Source organism: Diadema antillarum, unplaced genomic scaffold (assembly GCF_040938485.1).
Source record: "Diadema antillarum isolate AM-2024a unplaced genomic scaffold, OU_Dant_1.0 seq00000189_RagTag, whole genome shotgun sequence".
In the NCBI taxonomy this organism is placed as follows: domain Eukaryota; kingdom Metazoa; phylum Echinodermata; class Echinoidea; order Diadematoida; family Diadematidae; genus Diadema; species Diadema antillarum.
The window spans coordinates 647708-670681 of record NW_027271253.1 but is presented as its reverse complement, the minus strand read 5'-3'; the positions used below and the strand labels follow the sequence as shown (position 1 = coordinate 670681).

At 39.7% G+C, this 22974-nt stretch overlaps 1 protein-coding gene across 1 annotated transcript in view; it reads left to right on the top strand.

The window, feature by feature from the left end:
* Window positions 1-18477, top strand: part of LOC139728655 (uncharacterized) — a 44826-nt gene extending 26349 nt beyond the window's left edge. Inside the window, exons 5-20 of the mRNA XM_071639591.1 lie at window positions 1874-2068; window positions 2498-2635; window positions 6369-6504; window positions 7298-7389; window positions 7853-8003; window positions 9370-9488; window positions 10519-10623; window positions 11068-11423; window positions 12213-12404; window positions 13105-13232; window positions 13329-13444; window positions 14033-14298; window positions 15661-15935; window positions 16458-16793; window positions 17458-17601; window positions 18234-18477. Of these exons, the coding sequence (XP_071495692.1) occupies window positions 1874-2068; window positions 2498-2635; window positions 6369-6504; window positions 7298-7389; window positions 7853-8003; window positions 9370-9488; window positions 10519-10623; window positions 11068-11423; window positions 12213-12404; window positions 13105-13232; window positions 13329-13444; window positions 14033-14298; window positions 15661-15935; window positions 16458-16793; window positions 17458-17601; window positions 18234-18361 (2877 nt within the window). The 3' untranslated portion in view covers window positions 18362-18477. The remainder of the gene's footprint in view (window positions 1-1873; window positions 2069-2497; window positions 2636-6368; window positions 6505-7297; window positions 7390-7852; window positions 8004-9369; window positions 9489-10518; window positions 10624-11067; window positions 11424-12212; window positions 12405-13104; window positions 13233-13328; window positions 13445-14032; window positions 14299-15660; window positions 15936-16457; window positions 16794-17457; window positions 17602-18233) is intronic.
* Window positions 18478-22974: the final 4497 nt, after the last annotated feature.

The window sequence follows — 22974 nt, the reverse complement described above, 5'->3', positions numbered from 1 at the left end:
TATTCATTCAATAATGTGTTTATCTTATTTCATTTTTATAGCTGGTTTTCCTGATGTACAGTATCATCAAGTCATAAATTACCTAACTGCTGCTTTGAATACCAAATCATCCCAAAGAGGACAGTGTTTTTTGTCTTTCTTAGTGTGTTATGGAAATTTGAATTTTGAATAGCCTGTACAGTGTACTTATTTTAATACCAATACAATACAGCATAAGTAGCAAAACTGAACTCCACTGATTATGGGAGCCTGACTTCATGCTGAGGCTAGAAAAAGAGATGAGGAAACATGATAATGGAGTATTATTGACGAATATATGATTGAAAATTAGAAGGTTATGTACTCCTACAAGTTCAGATTTCTCCTATGAATGTTTTGTAGGTACAGGAAAGTGTATGATATATGTACCATATCTCATTGTTACAACTGTATGAGCTACATTTTCCATGTCTGTATTTAATGAAACACATCATTTCATCAATGAAGTGTAGATGATTAAAGGATAAAGCATTTCCTTGTACACATCACAGAATGATTGACAAAATCTTGAGCTCTGCATTGAAATGTCAGAAAACACCTTTTATAAAGGACAGCAAACTAAATGCAAACTTTTCTGATGATACCATACTGATGCATTCATACTTGACCTATGATTGATATTTGACAATATTTAACACTGTGTCAATATGTAGAGCAAAGACAAACCAGTTTTCAATATAAACAGGATTTAAACTCCACACTGTTGTGACAATGCATTGTTGGGTTAAATTATAGATTTGTTTATGTTTTCACACATTTTGTCTTTGATTCATTACACACCCTGGGTGCAGCATGGCGTACCCGTCTCTCACTCAACATACCTATCAAGATACAAAAAAAAAAAAAAAACCAAGACAATAGTGTGGAGTGCTTTGATAGCAATTAAAGGAAACCCATGATTATAGTTCTTAAATTGAATCAATAGATTCATTTGCTGTTCGCTGCTGTACTTATGAAAACCATGAGTAATGTAGGCCTGTTAGAATAGAGTTGCCCATTAGCCCATATGTGCAGCAAATTGAATTCTGTTACATAACAATATGCACAAATCATATGCATAGACTACTGTAGGAAGTTGGCTGAGAGAAGTTGCAACTGCTCAATATTCTTCACGAAATCGGACTGCTCTCAAAAGCCTGGTGAGCATTTTTGAGCCATTACGGGGATTCCTGAATATATTCCAAGTCGGGCCAACCCCTTATCAATAGATGGTCTCCACACCGTACACTCTTTTTTAAAGTCAATGGCTAAGATAGTGTTGGTCATTGCTGAACCCTCTGTGTACCACATTGATTTCTTGTCCATTATGCATGCATTTAAAATTTGTGCACATATGACTCATTGGCACAGTTGAGGGTTAAAGATAATATAAAGTTTTGGTACCTCAAAAGTTTCCCTGAGTTTCCTTGTCTTAGTTTGTGTTTCAGGTTAAAGTACCATTCATATAACTAACACTGTGAGACTCACTCGCCCCAAAGTGCTCTCATGTCTTAGTAATCATGTCTTAGTAATCATGTCTTAGTAATCATGCAGTAATGGTTTCATACCAGAGCAGAGCGGGCTCTGAAAAATTCGAACGAGCCGTTAGTTTGACTCGACGCGGTACCGCGACAATCAGTATACACGTATTGTACGAAACCATTATTGCACGATTACTAAGACATGAGAGCACTTTGGAGCGAGTAAGTCTCACAGTGTTAGTTGTATATGAAAGGTACTTTAACCTGAAACACAAACTAAGACAAGGAAACTCAGGGAAACTTTTGAGGTACCAAAACTTTATATTATCTTTAAACTTACCTATAAAGGAACTCTATATCTGGAACCTTTGCAGATTGAAGGAGACAAGAACAAACAGTTCACCTTCAACCATGTGTTCCCGGGTGAGGCCACACAGCAGGATGTGCTGGAGGAGTGTGGTATCAAGAAGATGGTGGACATGGCCGTGGAGGGCTACGCCTGCACAGCTTTCGCCTACGGTCAGACAGGCTCCGGCAAGACCTACACCATCACCGGCCCACCGAGAGCGGTAAGCAGTGACTTGAACAGATTTTGCCCACCTGGTTTTCAACACCAGTAGTTCGCCATTTTTTATACACAAGACTAGAGAAAAAATACTTGTAATTAGTTTGTGAAAATACATTTGATAAAAAGTATGATTTTGATATGTGAGAGGGCTTTGATGTCAAGGCATTGATCCATATTTTGTCAGAATCTTGCAGAGTTTTGGCAGTTAGCCTCTTCATCAGCCATTTAATGTAATTAAAGTTTCAGGATTCAGGCTCAGCAAAATGATATATGCTCATGTCAGACACTTCTGCAAACATTGACCTGCCTTTGTCACAGGTTTTCCTTCAGTATATAAATACATTTTCTTTAATTTCATTCCTTGAAATAATTAAGGAATGAAATAAAAGAAAATGTATTTATATATATATTTCAAATTTTCTTTCAGGAGGTAAGATCCCACTTACAGGCAGAGAGCATGTCAGGTCTTATCCAACGTTCCTTGGCCTACCTCTTTGACATGATCAGACTCAAGCCTAAGATGTCCTTCTCTCTACGCTCATCCTACCTCGAGATCTACAATGAACAGGTAAGAAGAAAATTGCTTCTTCACTCACAGGTATCGTCTTCTTATCTTATTTATGTAATCAGATGTGTGTGTATGTTTGTGTGTAATCATTTTACACATAGTGCATAATTATGTCAACTGGTTGTATTATATCATGTCTGTCTTGGTGTACACCATTGTGTATGCCAATGTCATCTTGCTCTGTAATAATGTGTTGTTTGTTTGTTTGTTTGTTTGTTTGGTTTTTTTTTTTTTTTTGGGGGGGGGGGATGAAGCTGCTTTGAGCAGCTATGGAACATTAAAAGGGAATAAGACAGACATGATATGCAATCGGAACAAACAGACAAGGGTGGTAGATGTAACCAAGTGTGATCACATTTGATCTTTTGATGCCAAGAGTGAATTATTAAAAAAAAAAAAAAAAAATGGAAGGCTTGTTTCTCACAACACAAGCCCTACCCCCAGCAGAAAAACAAAACAAAACAAAACAAAGCACAATTGTGCAACAATAAAAAAGTTCCAATATAAAGTGAAGGTCTATTTCATAAGTTCAGTTGTGTTTCAGCCAATTTCAATTTCTAGCAAGTAAATGGTTGATGGACATTCAACAGCTTTTACTGTGGGTTTGATTTTTAATAGTAGAGGTGGAGGTAAGTGGTCGCACTCTTTGCATTTATGTGATGCAGGGTGTGCGGAACTCACAGCAAAGGTGTCAGGTGTACGCGTGCTCCAGTTTCTAAAAGAAAACATAGAAAAAAAAAAAGAGGCTGGGCCGGTTGCCATGGCAGCAGAGAAACAACCTTCACGCCTCCCTACCCAGGAGCATGCCGCCAAGCATGACTGCCTGGCCCCTGCTTTTGTCAGGCCTAATTGGCCATGTATGCCAACAAAAGTTTGATTCAGGAAAAAATGGCAATTGAATGGCAGCTAATCCCACAAAGTCTCCATGAATAGACTTCCCACATGCTCCAGGGGCACTATTCATGCAACGAGATTCAAACTTGGCACCGAACTTTGAGGTGGAGAGTCTTTTTCTTCTTTCCTTTTATTGTGGCTTCCACTTTAGTGCAAGGCCAGTCGTGCAGTTGTCAACAGGCAGTAAATTCTAGCTCAAAGGCCCATGCCTGCCTTCTGTTTGGAATCTTTTTAGAAATATGTAGATTTTACTCACTGCTTTTCACAGGAAGTGCATTTTGCATTCAAAAGAATAAAAAAAAAAATGATGAAGAAGCATGTGTTATGAAAGCAGTGAGTGATGGGTTTCAAACAATTTGATCCTGACCTTATAAAATTCATATTTGCGTAAACTAGAGTGACCAAGCATAAATCAGAAAGAGGACTTTAAAATCAGTGGGAGTGATGAATTTCACAATCACAGTAAACTAGAGGACAGTTTATGTAATTTTCCACAAAACTTGTGTCATCCGAATGGAAGAGAATATTGTAACAGCAATTACAAGTATAATTGCCATGACTAAGTTGTGTAAACTTCTTTATGGTTGCAGTCTAATCGGCAGTCAGGCATGGTAATGTTTAATCAAATTGACAAAGAATGATACACGACCCTTTGCTAAAAAGCACTAATGTGTGCCTTCAGTGAATGACTGAATGTGTTAATGTTTGTCGAACATTCTTTGGGAGAGACCCTGCGTACAGGTTCTGTTTGTCAAAAGCTCCATCACTTTTTTACGAGTTAGGAGGCATCAGCAAATTTGCTTGGCAAACATATCAATTACGGGATAAGAGAGCCGTGAAGTGTCTGCCTATAGTTGACTGGGAGGTAGCAAGACTTTGTACAACCTTGGTGTAGCAGCACTCCGGCAATAGCTATTATTTGTCTGCCGGCTAGTTTACTTGAGGGAAACTTAAATCTGGTGGGACAATATTTACTCTCCTATTGTCCTTAGTCCCACAGTACTGCACATGGTATGCTACACTCTATAAATCTCTACTTTGCTCCAGTTTATCAGCTGGTAGACTCAACAGGGGAAAATCTCTTTAGCAAATGTGCATTATAGAGGATATATAGAAGTGTTTGACCTTAACGAACCGAAGTGAAGAGTAATAAAACTGCTGAAATGCACAAGATGACACCAACCAGGATGTTGTTTCAGCAATGTGTAGAAACCTACAGTGCAATATTTCATGTTATGTTCCAGGTGACTTTAAAAGTGAAATCGAGCAAATAGAATGGTAGAAGTGTTGTGCATACATACACACTGATTCTTTTTTAAATTTTGAATTGTTTAAACTTGAATTATTTAAATTTTATTGTTTAGTTATTTAATTCTTTTTTTAACACATTTTTCATGACTGCTAGGCACAGGAGAAAGTGTGTGCTATCTACAGTACATGTATGTCTTGAATTGATATCAGGAATTAAACTGTGCTTATGGTACAAATGTGCTTTTTAATTTTTTTTCTAGGGCTATTAGTGAGACAATATAGTAGGTATTAAATCTCTCTTTTCTTTTTCTGCCCTCTCCATTTGGTTTGTTTAGCTGATGAAAAGGTTGTTGTGACATAACTTTGTGGATGATGATAAGATCTCATCTACAGAAATGGACATTTAATATAGATTGCCCGTATATCTTGAGCTTATGTTATATTTGATGGATGCTAAACATCATCAATTGAAAAAGAAAGCCTGGAAGAAATTTAGGGCGAATGTGTTGGTATTTTTCCACTTAAGTCTAGAGGTTAAATACTGTAGTATGCTGTTTTTCTGATAATGGATATGGATGTATGTGGATTCGATATACATGTATGGATATGATATGATTTATGCCAACAGTCCAGTGTGTTTGCACACAAAGTGCCTGCATTGGGTATTTCTTGTGACCTTGCAAATTTATGAGTTTACCCTAGTCAATTAAGTGATGTATGGCAAGAATTCCATGTGATGAGCTAGCAGATGAAATGCCAGGATGTCATGCTCAGTCATGTCACCATGAAATTTTGATTTAATTGTGCAGGCACATCTGACTGTGTACGCTCCAAATGAGAAAAGTCTGTATTCATTCATGCGCTGTAATTCCAGTGAATTGAGTGACGCTACAACCTGTCAAATCCCATTAATCACATGTACTGTCGTTTGGTGCCATGTCTTTTTATCATGGTATTCACTACAATATATGCCATTAATTTTATAATAAAGTGGAGGAAAAACATTCTTATTTTAGGCTTCAGTTTTCGATGTAATTGTTTAAGCTGCAGAGTTGTGAAAAGCCCCTTTATTTAATTACCAAGCCTAAAGAGAGTTTTGAATTAGCAACGCGGTTGATGAAGTTCATGTTTTTCTCTCTCAAACTGGCATTAAATTATGGTTTATTTTTCTCTGATTTTGAGCAGATTTAATGAAGTTGACCATTTCCATCAACTTTTTTTCTCCAATATAAGCAATGGAGTGAAATTTGAAGGTTCTCCTGCAGGTGATACATGTAGTATGGAGCGTTAAATCAAAAAAAAAAAATTAAAAGAGTGAAATTGTATGAAATGTGTATATTTTCAATTCAAACTCAAGTGATACCCACATACGTGATTGTAGTGGAAGTGGCCACTATCAAGAAATACTGTAAGTATACCAGTATATTACTGTTCATCATTTGAGTAAGGGGAGTCCCTCATTCAAAAGCAAACAATCTTCTGTTATGGCTTCATGTTGTACTTCCAGGTCAAATGTCTTCTAAACTTGGCTTCATGTTGTACTTCCAGGTCAAAGACCTTCTAAACTTGGCTTTATTTTTACTTCCAGGTCAAAGATCTTCTAAACTTGACGGGAAGGGACTCCCTGCAGGTGAGGTGGTCCAAGGATAAAGGTTTCTATGTGGAAAACCTGTTTGTGGTGGAGTGTGAAATACTGGATGACATGTTGGCAGTCTTAGAAGAAGGTGAGTACTAGCTTGCTTGTCAAGTGGTTATAGTGTGTGTGTGTGTGTGTGTCTGTGTGTCTGTGTGTGCGAGTGTGTTTGCATAATGTGAAATGATTTGCTGTGATTGATGATCAATATTCGTCTGTATATTTGCTTGCAAATCTGTGTGTCTATTCACTCTAATGTCTAACGCTTTTTCTCTGCCTATTGTATCTACCTATCAGCATTTGTATGCATGCATTCAATTTAACTATTATCTTTATGCATACTTACTGCTTCTATGCATGTAAATGTATGTATGTATGTATGAATGTATGTATGTATGCATCTGTATATAATCTATATGTTTATGTAGGGGCTATACCATTGTTTATTCATTGGAATGTGGGTTGTTTCAATGCAATGCAATTCTGGTAATCAAACACAGGTATTCTTTAAAAAAAAAAAATGGAATTATTGGTTTCAAAGTCTGATTCTTCCATGATATTGCATGTAGCCTATCTGTATAGGATGTGCTGCCACATATGGAAATATCAGCTTCCAGGGCCTTGATGTATTTATCTTTCTTTCTTTCTTGTTTTGCCTCATCTGACTTTGAATGTTTCAATACCTAGTCATCAGTAGTCATTAAACCGGTGTTCATATTCATTACTGGTGTCAGAGATCACAAGAATCCTGTGAAAGGTGTGTTGTCATGTTAATAATAATCAGATACGGAAAGACGTTCTGTGAACTTTGCAGTGGTTGTAAGACACTACAAGTAGCTGATGTACATTTTCATTTCTCTTTCCATCCTTCTCTTCTTTGTCAGGGATGAGTCAGAAGGCGATAGCGACCAACAATGTGAATGAGCATTCCAGTCGGAGTCACACCATCATGACAATAAACATAGATACTGAGCTGGTGAGTGCTTGCTGAATGTGCCTTTTTGTTTGGGGGGTTTCCTCCCTCCTCCCCCAGCATTTCTAATTTTGATGATCGTTTGTTTTGTTTTGTTTTCCATTTTCATCATGGTATTAGTGCTCTACTTGAAACATACTGTACACAGTTTAACATCATTTGTTTTCTTTCTACTTCCAGAAGTAATGTGTTGTTGAAAGTTGATGACCTCAAATTAGCAGCTAGAAAGTAGAGAGAGTTGTTTTCAGATATCACCTCATTTTTGTAGGTATGAAGGTACCCAGTGATCTGTTCAAACCTATATGTAGATGATCATGCGTGTACATCAGATGATAAATGCTGTGCTCAGCATGTGCACTGAACGCTGCAGAAAGACCTCCATTGAGCACTTAATGCCCCAAGTGTAATTTCCAGTGTTGCCATTAATCATCCGGTTTAATCTCTTTCTTGGTGTCATGCATGACAGCCCGACCCCGATGATGGTGATCTGTACATCACAAAGCACGGCAAGCTGAGCTTTGTGGACCTCGCTGGGAGCGAGAAGGTTAAGGAGCTGGGGTCCACCGCAGAGCTCCTCTCTGAGACGACAAACATCAACAAAAGCCTACTCACACTGGGTAAGGCTGTTTTAGCCTTTCTATATATGATAAGTAGTCATTAGTATCCGTAATTCCATTTCACTTGAATTCATATCCCGTCAGAAGCATTTCTTGTAAACTGCCCTGACTGATTATCATTTTTTAAAAGTTATTTGCAGTATAAGTAATTATGATGTTTTATGCTTGTTCATGTTGTTATGAGCATTTTATAGCTGCATTCTATGTCACTTATTGTGTGGTGCATCTTTATTGTATTGTAGTATATAGTATTATCAAGTTCATTGTAGTTAAGTTAAGTAAATATGTGTATAGGCATATTTCATAAACCACTTAGAATCTTTTGTAATAAGCGCTATATCCCAAGTGCTACATAAATGTAATTTACTGTTATTATCATTGCTCCTTGCAAATATGTGCTGTACTTGTTTGTATCTTAAGGATGTAGCTTTTGTAGGCATGCATGTTTTTAGCACCCTCCTAGCATCCTGTGTTGTTTTTTCCTTTGCAGACATATCAGTTAGGGGAGGGGAGGGTTGGGGGATTGGATTCAGCTGGTTAGGTAGAGGGGACATAAATTTCATCCACCAAGGTACATGAATGCATCGGTTGAGAATGATAAGGGCGTTAAGTTGTCACTAAACCCATAGTGTTCGAGACAACTTAACGCCCTTCTCATTCTCAACAGACGAATGTAGTACAGTGTACGATGAGACAAGTCACCAAATATTTTGGGCTCTCGTTGCTCTGTCACTGTGTTTTGGAACATACATCAGGTTCAGAGAGATCTTTGCACATATACTGTAAAAGTGGATATTTTCGCGCGAGTAATTTTTTGTGCTCGGCTGGGTAAGATGGATTTTGCGTCTTTTTAATTCCGCAGAATCAGGACATATACTGGAACATATGACATGCATAAATATTTGCTTGCTTTTATTTTTGCGCTAGCGTCTTGTTTGCGCTAAATGCGCGGAAATTTCCTCACCGCCAAAATTTCCACTTTTACAGTACTTGGATTATATTCCCATATTCCATCCAACTCCTCTGTGAGGTGTTCTAGAAGAGAGCAGCAAGCATTTACAATAGGCCACTTGTGTATATGTGTGTGATGCAAACAAGTTTCTTTCTTGAATTCTATTTTGTCTGCCTTGATGCCACTCATCCTCTTCCTTTTTCCCCTCTTGCCTTCATTACCTTCATTCCAGCAAATTTACCTACCCAGAATTTGATGCTTCCACATTCATACAGACTTTCTTTTTTTTTTTGCAATACATCTACGCTGATGGGTTATTTTTAATGATATTATATCTTGCCTTATATGTCTTGATTTGTAAAGGTAAAGAAAAGTGGTTTAATCAGTTTTGTTGTGTTTTTCCTTACCAATTAGGTAATTGCATATCATCACTAAGTGATCTCAGGAAACGATCTGGTCACATCCCGTATCGAGACAGCAAACTCACCAAGCTCCTAGCTGACAGTCTGGGTGGCTCAGGGATCACATTAATGGTAGGAATTTTTAAGAAGGGCAATGCCGTACTCGTCACTTGTGCCACAATGTCTATTCTGTCACTCATAGTGTGCCATATCATTTGGAAGTCCAGGTTGACATAACTTGTGTTTATGTTGCTAAAAGCAAATGATTGTTTAGGTGATCAGTGAATTTCTCTGTGTGTTGGGCATTTCATCGCATGTGTGGAGCATTACATTGAATGAAAGCCATGCCCAAAGTAGGGGAAGAGCCTTCCATGATTGTAAATTGATTTGAATTTTAAGTTGGAAAAAATCTGAGTTTATAAGATTGTATGTGTGTAATCATGCTTTCTGTGGTAACAATTATGTTTTCATTAATATATCTAAAACATGATTTCTTGTACAAAGAACATCTGGTGAAAAGCAAATATGTTTCAATAATAATGTGCATTGTATTCAGTATTCCACTGAGTGAACACTGGTGTCATCATAATAACATACCTGGGTCCCGTTTCGTAAAACTTCTTATCAGTGACAACTACCACATTTCTGTAACAAATGTTCTCTCAGCTAATCAGATGCAAAGATTTAATTTGCTTATAACAACTATTACAACTTGTCACTGATAACAAGTTTTAATAAAATGGGGCTCTGTTTTCTTCTAAAAGTGTGATTAGTTTCCAAAACACAATGCTGATATGAGGGAATAGGTGTCTGATACACTCACACATCCTAGTAACTAAATCGCTGAATGAAAAATCTTGAAGTGATAATAACCAAGGGAGTATCAGGTCATCTTTGTAGAGAGGGGGAAAGTTTATTGAACCTGGGGGTGTTTCATAAAGCTGTTCTTAAAGTTACGAACGACTTACAAACGACTGGTGATCAGTTCTGATGTACTATACTTATCAGAATTTCACTAATTCAGCACAAGAACTGATCACCAGTCGTTCTTAAGTCGTTCGTAACTTTAAGAACAGCTTTATGAAACACCCCCTTGACTTTAAACTTTCTAGGTGTGTGTATGTTTCATTTTTCTGTATCTGTACTTCATTTCATTACCCAGATTGCGTGTATCTCACCCTCATCATACTGCCTCTCGGAGTCCCTCAACACCCTGAGATATGCCAACAGAGCAAGGAGAATCAAGAACAAGCCTGTTGTCAGGATGGTAAGATAGGCCACAAATACATTCAAGACAACAGATACATTACTATCCCAACATTTCAGTATGAGAGGAGTGCATACCGTACATGGTGCTTGTCACAGAAAAGGCACATTTTTAGCTTTATTGAATGCAGGTTGAAGATAAGATTGTACCATATTGGCATAATGCCATTTTCTTACCTGTAGAATTTTTGTTGAACAAACAATTATTTTTTCAAATGTGTCATGGAAGTCAAGAACTGTCACCCATGACAGAAACATACCAAGCAAACTGTGTATTGTAGCTCTTCATAGCTAAAAGAGAAAGAATCCTTTGGGATAGGATTCTTGCCCATTGCTGGTCAATCTTCAGCTGTAGCCAATATCAAGTCACAAGTGTATGTACCATAACAAAATGGAATGAAATATAGACCTGCTGATATGTATCCCAATGGAAATCCTATCACAGGACCCGCGTGAGAAGCTGATCTCCAGCCTGAAGCGCGAGGTGCGCCTCTTGAGGTCGGAGAACCAGTACCTGCGGCAGCGGCTGGAGTTTCCTGGCACCGCCCAGCCATCCCTGCGGCCCGCAATCTCCAATGGCAACGACTTGGGCGAGGCTGGTTTTGGTCCCGGGGAGCCCCCGCCTGATGGAGAGCTGACCCCAGTGCCTAACGGAAGGACATTGGTGGAGGAGCCGAGGATTGAGAGGAGGGAAGCTACCCTGGAAGGCTCCCATGGAGGAGGAGGAGGAGGAGGAGGAGGAGGAGGAGGAGGAAAGGGGAACTATCACCAGCAGCAAGACCAAGTTCCAAGCCAGAATAAGTGAGTAGTTGTGTCCATAATCTACTTACAGTGTAGAAGCATGTTTAGAGATAGAGAGCGTATTCCTCTCTTCAAAATTAAGTCATTCCAGACAGAAGTGTGTCTCACTTAGATGTGACTAGTCCTCATTACAGATCAATGTCTTTATGAACCGGTGTTATCACTTTTGATATGAATTATGTGAGAGATATTACACCTTACTCTTTTGCATTACCAATTTCCTATACATTTTGACACATGCAGTGCTCAGTCAATTCATTAAATTGCACTAAATATCTATCTTTATTGTAAGCTGGTCTCATCCAGCTTTTGATGGAAAACAGTGTAATTTACCTGCGCTTGCTTATATGTGAGAGCTCATTGAGATGGTTTCAAATAGATGTACTAAAGCCATTTTATCATCTCCAGACACTGTTTGTAGCTGTTAAACTGAGTTTGAAAACGTGTACAAGAAAATGTCAATGTACAGCAGAAGTTTCTTCCCCCTGCAAACATTATTTGTGTCCTATGAACTGAGACTAACAGATGATTAAAAAAAAAATCCTAGCACATGTTTTGCTTCTCAGGCATGAAAATCAAGTGACAAATCAGTGTAAAAAACTGTAATACGTAATCCTGACAGGTAGATCAATGGTTTTTGTTTGGCTTGTGTGTTGAAGTGTGTGTGCTGCATATTTGTGTATGCTTATGTGCATTTGTTTTATGATCAATGAGTTTCCTGATGCGACAGAACCCATGACATTACTCCACACTCTCATGATTCTTGCTTGGTTGCCCCATGTTTGCCAGCCCTACTGTGTCGGCCAAGTCTGCTGCGGACAACAGTCTCTACGAGATGCTTCAGGAGTATATGGTGGAGAACGAGACGCTGCGATCGGAGAACTCTGACCTGCACTCCGTCAAGGAGAAGGCCAGGAGAGACCACGATGTGGTGGCGAGAGAGAACGACAGACTCTTGAAGAAGCTTGAAGACCTGGAAAGGTACAGTGAAACTGAGCACTCGCAAACACAAACAAACAAACAAACAAACAAAGAGAGGAAAAATAGATAAATCCACAAGATCTCACATGAACCATTTGAACAGATGTACCTGCATGGGCGGATCCAGGAATTCTGTAAAGGGGAGGGGGGGGGGGCGTAACTAATAATTCTGGTGCCACTTCCGGGTTTCATTTCATTTTTTTCTTTTTATAAACTGTTATTTTGTTTTTAACGATAAATAAAGGGGGGGGGGCGTGCACCTCTTGCGCCCCCCTCTGGATCCGCCACTGTATCTAACATGACAGTGTCTGGGTGATAAGGGTAACAGTGGTAAAAGTTGTGAAGTGGAAGCCACAAATACTTGCTGAAGATTTGAGTGAATTGGGCAAATGATAAGAAAGCCATGGTAGTAGCAGCTGACAATAAAGCAACAAAGTGTCATCCATCTACATCTTCCTACAGCTGTCTTATTCATGTGGTTTGGAATGCTTGTTGTTGAACTTTTCCTCACTTGCCTCAGGTGCATGTTATTACCACAATTAGAATTTTTCTTTACTGGGTGATGTATAGCAGTGATATTTGTGCATATAAAGACATTTATGAAGAAAAGGATGTATTGTTTTATACATGATTATTGAAATTGAAATCCAGATGCCTGAATTATTGTTTTATCTCTCACTTGTGATATTTGTTGCTACAGGGTGTTCACAGCATCCCCATACTCTTTACCGAGTAGCTTCAACTCCCGCACATCCTCCGGCCAGTCTACCTCTTTGAGGGTGCTCAACAACAACCAGCCCCTTCCTCTGGGCCAAGCCCATCCCCTGGGCCCACCTCAGCACCAACCTCACCCCCAACCCAAACCCCATGCCCAGCCCCAACCACACCCACACAATCACCACTCCCAACCCCAGTCCCACCCAGCACACCACTCCCCGCCTACCAAGTCCCAACAACCTTCCCAGGGCCGCAGTCCGCCCGGGAGCCTGCAGAACTCACTCGACAAGCGGCATCCGCACGGGGGCAGTTCATGGAGACAGGTAATGCAGTCCTTTGTGTTTTTCACTTTTCAGCTTTCATCTTTTCTTTTCCAATCATTTATCTTAGAATAATTGTGTTCCCATATTGAAGTTATCATTTATGTTATGTGTATAACATTTATGTCCATTGGTTTTGATTGTGAGAAAAGTTTATGAAGAAAAAGTAAACTTGTTTTCCTGGATAAGATCAAATGCTGCCTTGAATCAAACTTATATCCAAGTCGAAATTGAACTGTTTGAATTTATGGAGGGATAATGTGCTGAATCAAACTATGAAAAGAGATGTGCCTTTTTTATTGACTGATGTTTAAGAGATGTTGAGAACAGCTACATGTATTTTCCTTTGACCCAATGATTCTCAGCTGACAATTCTGTATGTGAGCGATAAATATAATAGAAATGTAGCAAGATTGATTTTTTTCTTTTTCCTCTGCCAGTTATATCACTTTTTCTTGAATCCCCTAAATCTAATTTAGCACATTGCATGACTGACAAATTGTATGTCCTTCTCATAACATGCATTAGGTTTAGATAGTATTGGCATTGATACATAACATCACCCTGGTTTTCTTTCCCATCGAAAAACAGTCTGGTGAACTCCCACCAGTGGACAGTGTGAAGGGCATCCCTGATGGCTACCGGTCATCCCAGCAGCGCCCAACCCCACCTGGTCAGAGGGACATTCCCCCCTCCCAGCGCTCCTTCCCGAGCATGTCCACCCAGCCCCCCTTCAACCCCCCACCCACCAACCACAGCTTCCCCCGCACCCAGAGCAAGCAGTCGGAGCTGGCCGGCACGTACCCAGGGGCGGGCCACAGCTACCCTCCCACACAGAGGGGTCCAAAGAAGGGAATGTAAGTAGCACTGATTCTTTGCCATAAGTATATAAAAGTGTGGTGAATGGCACTTATATAGGTTATAGAAGTAAATTTAACAATTTCATAATCCATTTATTTGATATTTTTATAGCGAACAGTGTACAAATACAGCGTGAAGCACAAGGTCCATTGTGGCTGGGGTCCAAGTGCGATCTCGTGCCATCTAACCTTATTTTTGAACATATTTGACAAACTACAGTTAGGTGGAAAAAAGCTTACTTTCAAGCAGGAGAAAATATACCATAAGTGGGAGACACACCGCTGAAAAAGGAGAAATTCATACTCAAGCGGAAGAGAGAGATTTTGAAAAAAAAAACTGTCTAAAAGCGGGAGATCTCTTGCTGAAAACAAGAAAGTTGGATTGTCTGCGGCATCTGCTGAAGATCTAAGCCTCATCTCACTGTCTCATGCTCCCTCTTCCCCTTCTCCAATCTGAAACACTAAGGCAGGATATGAAAAACTTTTTATAAAGTTTAGGTGAACTTGGGTTTTTAACCCTAACTGCACTGGGGGGGGGGGGCCTCGGAGGCCCCCCCCCCCTCGACATTTCGCACGATTACTCTGCAACACGCAATGCTCTCGCCGCGATGCTCCATGACTTTTTTCTTTTGAGTTTCCCGCACATTTTGACACCAAATTTGTGACGCTTGGGGGTACGGTTCTGAAGTTACATGACTTTTTGTACATGCACGTGAGGCCAAAAATGGCTAAAAAATGTGATTTTGTGTACAAAGTCAATGCAAATTGAGTTTTTTCACATAGTTCATATAAATATGCTTATTTTTACTCTCAATGGCTAAAATTTGTTTGTTTTAGGAGTATTATGCTTCAAAAAGTGTCTGTGACAAACTTTGTTACAAAAAACAACAAAAACAAAAGGTTGAAAAAACAAAGAAATACATAAGAAATTCATGAAACAATAAAATAAATAAGAAATTAATTTTGATACCGAATTTTTTTTCAAGTACATTTGCTAAGAATGCCACAAAGATTAATCATACCAAAAATGAGCACTTTTGGAGCTTTATTTACTGATTTAGATGAAAGATTCTGATTTCTTGCATGAATTATCATAATTAATCAAAATAAAATAAAAGAAGTCTATTTTGGAAAATTCAAAAACACGATCTTGTAGATTACATCGCACACTACCATTGCGCAAAGTTCCGCGGCGATCGCGTGATCCACGGCCGAGATCTTGGGGGGGGCCCTTGAGGCCCCCCCCCCCCCCCCCAGTCTTTCGAGCTACCAAAATAGCCCAGTCTTTTTAGGGTTAAAGATGCCAACCAATGTCCTCATAGTCTCACCAGCAACTCTCTTACATTTCTTGTTCATCAGTGACAGCCAACGCCTGTCCAACACCAGCCAGAGTTTCCCTCCCCCGACCGGTCTCCAGTCCTCCTTTTCCGGCTCCATGGGGACGGTCCACGAGGACCTCCAGCAATCCGGCCCTCCACCACCTGTTGCTGCTGGTCATCCAGCCCCCAGCAAGAGGGACTCCTCCATATCTGTCCGCTCCAGCCTCAGCAACCCCAGCCTGCCGGGAGGAAAGCATCATCAGCCCAAGGCAGACATCTACATTCCATCTGTCCCCTCCACTGGTCTCACCAAAGGTACGAGAAACCAAGGGGTGTTAATTGAACTGAATTGAATTGAATTCAATGTTTTGTTGTTCACAAATATGATTATGGAATGTGCCTTTCATCAGCATTACATACAAGAGAGATACACAATAAATAACCCAAATAGGCTGCAATATGATCTCTGTCTTATCTATATCTCAATATGTGAGACTTTATATTGTGTTAACCTTGTGTCACTGTGTAGCATCTCAGCCACTTTTCTTTTCTTTCCAGCAACTTTTTGTATCTGCCTTGTTGAGTTTTTTTTTACTTACATCGTATGTCTGGTCTACCCCACTATCTTCATCTCTCCAGATGCACATCATAATTGATATATCCTAATTCAAATCTATGAGCCCAAATTAAGCAACTAGACTACATTATCAGAATGATTTTTATTCTAAATCGTTTTTGTTTGTGACATCTGTGGTGAATGAGTGTTTGGAAACAGTCTGGTATAAGCCTTGTGGTTTTTAAATTTGGATGTAATTTTTGTCATGTGATTGTTGACAGACTCGAGTCCTCGACGAGATACGTCCAACCGTCATGATCTCCAGACCATCCATGAGACGGGGAGCGGGAATCCCGCCGCTGCAGCCCCAGCATCATTACGCCACCACCCTTCCACCACCAGCGAGGCTACGATCGGTGCCAGCCACAGCCAGGGTGCCCTGCGAGGCAGGCCCCCCAAGGGCCTCTCCACGGCCAACACCACCAGCACGGGCTACAGCACCAAGAGTAAGAAGACAGCGTGGTCTGGAGCTGGAGGCAGCGGTACAGGGGGAGGAGGAGGAGGAGGTGGGACTGGTGGGGCAGGGTCATCTCAGCAGCCAAGCAAAAATTTAACAGGTAATGACTGAGGGCATGTAGAATGCTCTTCAGTAGATATGAAGTCCTCTTCTTTGCTCTGATTTTCATGTGGGGTTTTACTCAGTATTTATGGTCTGTATTTGTTGGTATCTTGCGTAATTGATTGCTTCAATCAGCAGAGGAATTATGATATATGTTTTTCATATTTTTAGACCTAAGTAGCAGTCATTCAGCAACCAAGTTGATGAGCTCGTATAGCTGGATGTAGTAAACCCTACACATATTTTGAAATATTTTTATATTCATTCATATGTTTGTTGTTGTTGTTGTTTTTTTTTTTGGGGGGGGGGGGGGGCGGGAGGGTGTTGTCTTGATGTTTATAAAGGGTGAACAGTCTCTTGATCATCGTTTTATGCAATTTTGTCCTGAATGCTAGGACTTCCTCAAAGGGTGAATATGTCACTTGTTTCTCTCATGTAAAGTGTGCCTACAAAGTTGATGACGTTGGAAGTTGGAACTTTTTAGATTAGATTATGATTTAAAGGGATCATGCAGTATTATTTTTTCCTGATATCACATGTGAAATGTGTGATTCTCACTGTGGCAGTCATTTTGTGTGTTTGCATTTTTGCCTGTTCAAGCTTTATTTTGCATTTGTTTATTGTTGAATGTTCCTGTTGCTTTGTGCCTCTCATCTCGCCAGCTTCCAATGGCGTTCCCCTGAACACCATCCCAAAGACACCCGCAGTTACACCACCACCTGTCAAGTACAAGCCACAGGGCAGCAACAAGATGCTAGCAGCAGCAACCAACAACCTGGACATCAACTACAAAGGCCCCAACTCAGGTATGTGTTCACGAGCCAGGCATCACAACTGTCATCATAAAAAAAAAAGAACAAAGGCGATTAATTCTCTTGTCCTATTAACCCTATTAGAACCACCATCCAAAAGCTCCATAAACTTTGTATACAAAAAGGTTTCAAATAGTATCATAGGCTATCAGATTATTTTTCCAAGGAGAAAGGAGAATGGTATTAGTTATTAGTGTTTGTATGTTTGTCATGCCATCATGACATTCTTTTACCAGGTAATTGTTTGGCCAAAATAATATGTATTTTCCTCCTACTCCTGGCTGTTTTAGTCTTTGCCAAATTTGTTTAAATCATCTTAATTGCTAACTGTAACTGTTTCTTTAAGTGGTGACATGCTTTGCAGATTTAAGTTTTGTGTGTCTCTCTCAAATTGGCAATTTCCTATTTAAAAAAAAAAAGAAGAAGAAGAAAGAAACTCTTTCATCTTCTTTTTGTTTTGGTGCAGATGTAATGAATGTGACCAGAGCCATCTAATCATTCTCCTGTATAAGATATTCAGTGAAATTCAGAGGTGCCAATTTGGTGGTGCCGAGATGATATTTTCTGCAGTAAAAATTTTTCCAGGGCTTGAGGTATTGAGTGGTTTGTCTGTTTGTGATCTTCAGATTCCTTGAATGACCTGAACAAGAAGCTGAGGGAAGAACTCCAGGCCCTGGACGGAGAGATTGAATACATGAAGTATGTGAACAAATCAAAGGCGGGCGTCACTGGAGGCAAGGGTAAGCGGAGGTAGCGAAGGAGCCAGCTCCTCGGAGGCGAGGAAGGGGGATGTTTACCTGCGCAGAAAGAGAGGAGAGGTACTTCAAGACAGGCGTCTTCAGCCAAGAGCTCTTTGATGGCAGTTGTGCAATGGAGGTCTTAACCAGAAATGGGCCAACGCCATATCTGGGAAGGTATCGATCCACTCAAGATGAGGGAAAGACCGCTTGAAGAGAAGACACGGTTAGATGCAGGGGAAAGCTTTAATCGCTGCTGCAAGATCGGCAGTGCAGTGGAGGTCCTACCACACGAAGGTAAAATGTTGTTGCAGATGCAGGGAACAGGTTTCAACTCTTCAGAGGTGAGGAGGAGACTATGTTTTGCTATAGGAAGAGAGCAGAGGGTTTGTCACTTGCAGGTGACACAGTCGTGCTCTCAGCTGCTGTAAGATCTAGAAGTGCAATGTTGTGGTCCTGTGTTGGCAAATGTTGCAGCAGAAAAAAAAAAAAATGTCAGCAGAGATAGAAAAGTGGTCAACTTCCCCCAAGAGATGAGAGAGAAGAGTATCTTGGTGTAGAATAGAGGAAAGTGATGGTTTGGCACACCAACATACATAGAAAATACCAAGCTTTATTCAGCAGTTACCCTGTACAGGATCATGTGTGCAATCGAGTCTGCATGGCAGCTTGTTGGACTGTGCAGAACCAGGAAAGGTAGTGATGGCGCAGCCAAAAGAGCGAAAGCAGACTTACGTCAGCTTGATGAGAACTGCGCTGTGCCGATCAGAAATCGAGGGGAAGGATTAGGGAGGGCAAGGTAAATTTTCTGCATGGAGTAGACCATGGAAATTGTCAAAAACCAAGATCACGGAGAATGTTGGATTTACACATTCTTCATGGGGTCTGTGCAGCTTTTTATGGCCGTCCATAATTATATACCTCTCTTTTAAGCCATCTCTAGTGATATGTAAGATGGCTGCCATGTTGTCAGGGCCAACATTTTAGCTGGCTGGAGAAATAAACGATATTGAAAGGGCAAAGTGAGTTACATAGACATTGAAACCTTGTTCGAGTGCATACATATAGAAGTGAACAGGGGTCATTCATATGGACAGAGAATGTCCAGTGTAGAAGTAACAGCTAGTTATTCTTCCTGTCAGGTGGCAGGGATGTTCAGGAATGCTACTTTGGCTCAGAATTTTATGTAAAATACCGTTGGAGAGTATGTCAGGACCTCTACAATGCAAGTTATTCTCGAGTGCCAGGCAGGACTTTGAAATGTACTGATTGGAGACACATTCTCAGTGTCTACCAGTCATTAATGTATCATCACATATGAATAAGAATATTTAAGATGGTAGTCAGGATTCAGGATCTGTTCAGATATACGTGTACCCAGTATTACATGCAGGACTATAGTGCTATATGTTACAGGGTCCATATGGTCATTTGCACCACATAGAAAGCTTGTTCTCAGAATAACATTTACACGATAGGTTTCAAAAGAAAAAGAAGGAAGAAGAAAAATGTAAACACCCATGCAGACTAGTTGCTTAACTACGCAAATTATACACCAAGCTTACCAGAGCGACCTTCCAGCTTGCCTTATATTGGGGCTGCCTGAGACTTGCCTGGCATAGGGGGAGTGTGGTTATGTGATGATTAAAAGCACATGGTCCCGGTGGTTTAGTCAAATGTGTAAGCGGGCACACGTCGCAAGTTTCCTATAGAGACCTACACTATTGACTCCTCTTTAGCGCTTATGCTTTGACCCATTTCCCCAGAGTCCAAAGAAGTCCGATCCACTGTAGTTAGTGGTCCGATCACAGTTTGGCTCATGATTCGACAGAGGGGGATGACAGCTTTAGCAAACTTTTTTTGTGATGTCATACTAAGAAGCACATATGCACACACTCTGGCATTACAGGTGTACTACAGTCTGCGTGATGCGCAGAGAAGACAACAAAGGCAACATTACCTAGCAACACCTACGCGCTTTACTCTTGATGACAGCTCAACTTTGGCAATCTTCATATCAATGCTAACGGTGATCGGCAGTATCATCAACAGCGCCCACTTACCCACCGGGACTATGTGCCTTTAAGACTTGGTTTAGAAATCACAGAATCCGCAGGAAAAAAAAAAAAGCAAGATAATGATATTACTCGTTACTAGGCTTTCCAACCAGCAGTCATGCATCTGCATTCATGTTGAAAATGCACAGATAATTGGCGATACTTTGAGTCAAAGTGTGAAATATTTATTTTGTTTTGGTCATCATTACAACTTGTTGTCATGCCTCAGTTTTGCTGTTAAAGAAAGAATGTGTGATTAGTGGCTACAAAAATCTGCCAATGTATTTATTTGAACATTCCTCATGATATCTTTCATCTCTTCACTTAGGATTCTTAGAGTAACTTGCAACGGTGTGATATGCATCATAATGGCTAACTAAGGTCTGTGAATAGCAATCTACAATTGTACCAGCAGTAGCTTGCCTTGTGATCCATGCAGTAAGATTTACCGTATCTGCACTGAAATGGTAATTTCATCAGGATGATAGAGTTCAAATTAAAGATTGTCTCCACACTAGCAAAATCCTATGTCAGTCTTTTTAACCTTTGCCATGTCAATCATAAAAACAAGGAAATAGATTAAAACTGACAATTTTCTGCCAGGTTTTTGTTGTCTCAGATGTTGCGATGTGGTATAGAGCCATTTGAATATTGGGTTAATTTGCCACATTATTCCCCCCCCCCCCATATTGCAAATTTTAACTTTATGTAGAATTGGTAATTTTATGATATTCCTGAATGCTCCATAATGAGGCTTAGCTACTCAAGTGACAGAAGTGATAATATGCATTATAAGTTAAAACAGAAAAAAAAAAAATTGTGCAGACATACATGTAATAATGTAGTGCCTCTACGTATATTGGTGTTGCACATATTAATGATTGTGGTCTCCAGTGGGTTTGGGGATCAGAATGTTTTTACAGTATAAGGAGAATGTAGGGAAAATTATAGGGGATTTGCTTTATTTCTAAGAAAACTGTTCTTCAGTGATACCTGTGTTTGTGCAATGTTTTTTTACACACAGTCTAACAAAGCCGTCCTTATGTTGTTGTGTGCAAGATAACTAAAGATATATATTATTTTTGTTCTTGCTGTTTGTGAACTGAAATGAAAAAATGTATGATTTCCAGAATACCGTGCCAGCCACATGAAATTTTGTGTGAAGAACTGTTTTTGTTTTGTGTTTCTAATTGGCTTATAGATATTTGGTTTGTGACGGACTTGTGCCCGTTTGCCAAATAATGTGATTTTTTGTGTGCAAGTTTATTTGAGTGAACTGAAAACTTGAAGTGTTGCAGATGTAAGATGCATCATAAAACGCTTATAGCGTGTTCAGTGTTGTGAAGCTCATAGTCTTTCATGAGTGAATCACTCAGATTTGTGGCATGGCTTGGGTCAAAGGTCAAAGCAACCGTTTTGACGATCAATGCATGAATTGATGACACAACTTACCTCAGTAGAAAGCACATGTATATGTGAATGCCATCCACCAATGAATTTTTGTCATCAGTTTTTGAGTTTCTTACATCTGTCCACTCTTTATGTCAGAATAAGAGTTTTCCCCCATTTAAATCATAGCTGTGCTGAACTTATTGGAAAACAGCCAGTTTGCCTCGGTGTAAAGCAAGCATATATGAATACCATGCACTATTGAATTTCTGTAGACTGTTGGTTCTTGAGTTTCTTACATCCGTCCATTTATGCCAAGAGCTTTATCTGCTTCATTCGTAGCCGTCCAACTTGTCAGTAGGAACAAAACCCAACTAAGTACCTCAGTGAAAAGCACACATATGTAAATGCCATGTACTAATGAACTTCAGTCAATCGTCAGTTTTTTTAGTTCCTTACACCAATCTGCTCTTTTATGCCAAAATAAGTTTTTTTCCCCCCTGTTTCTGTTGTAGCAGTGCTGAACTAACCATAAGAAAAACCCAGCTTGCCTCAGTAGAGAGCACCCATTTGTGAATACCATGTACTGTTGAATTTTTGCTCACTGTCGATTCTTGAATTTGTTATATCCGTCCACTCTTGCTGAAAGCCTGAAAGTACACTGATAGTCTTTCATGTTGATGTTTATTCATTTCAAAGGGAGATACACTTCACATTGTATTACGTATTACACATATTACAATGTATTCATTTTTTCCCAGGTGTTGATATGCATGATAATCAGGTAGAAAATGGTATTGGCAGATAAATTGCAAACATTTTTTTTTTTCCCCACCAGGAACAAATTCAATGTCATGTAAAGATGACCATCGTATTGTGTGGTCAAATAGAGCTACTTACTACCTCCTATTTTTCTTTTTTTCTCCATCTTTACTATCCATTTTAATTAATGTCTCTATAGTCATGTTGGTGACTGTTTATCTGTATTCTGTAGGTATGTTTCTTTTACTGTTCATTCTCGATCCCAAATTGTTTGAGTTTGATACTCAGATGAGGAAAGAGGATTCTATGAAATATATTTCTGTGTGATTTTTTTTTTCTGCGAAGAAATCAGCACTATGAAACCTACACATGCAATTTTGTTACTAAATGACTACTGTAAAAGTGGAAATTTTCGCGGTGTT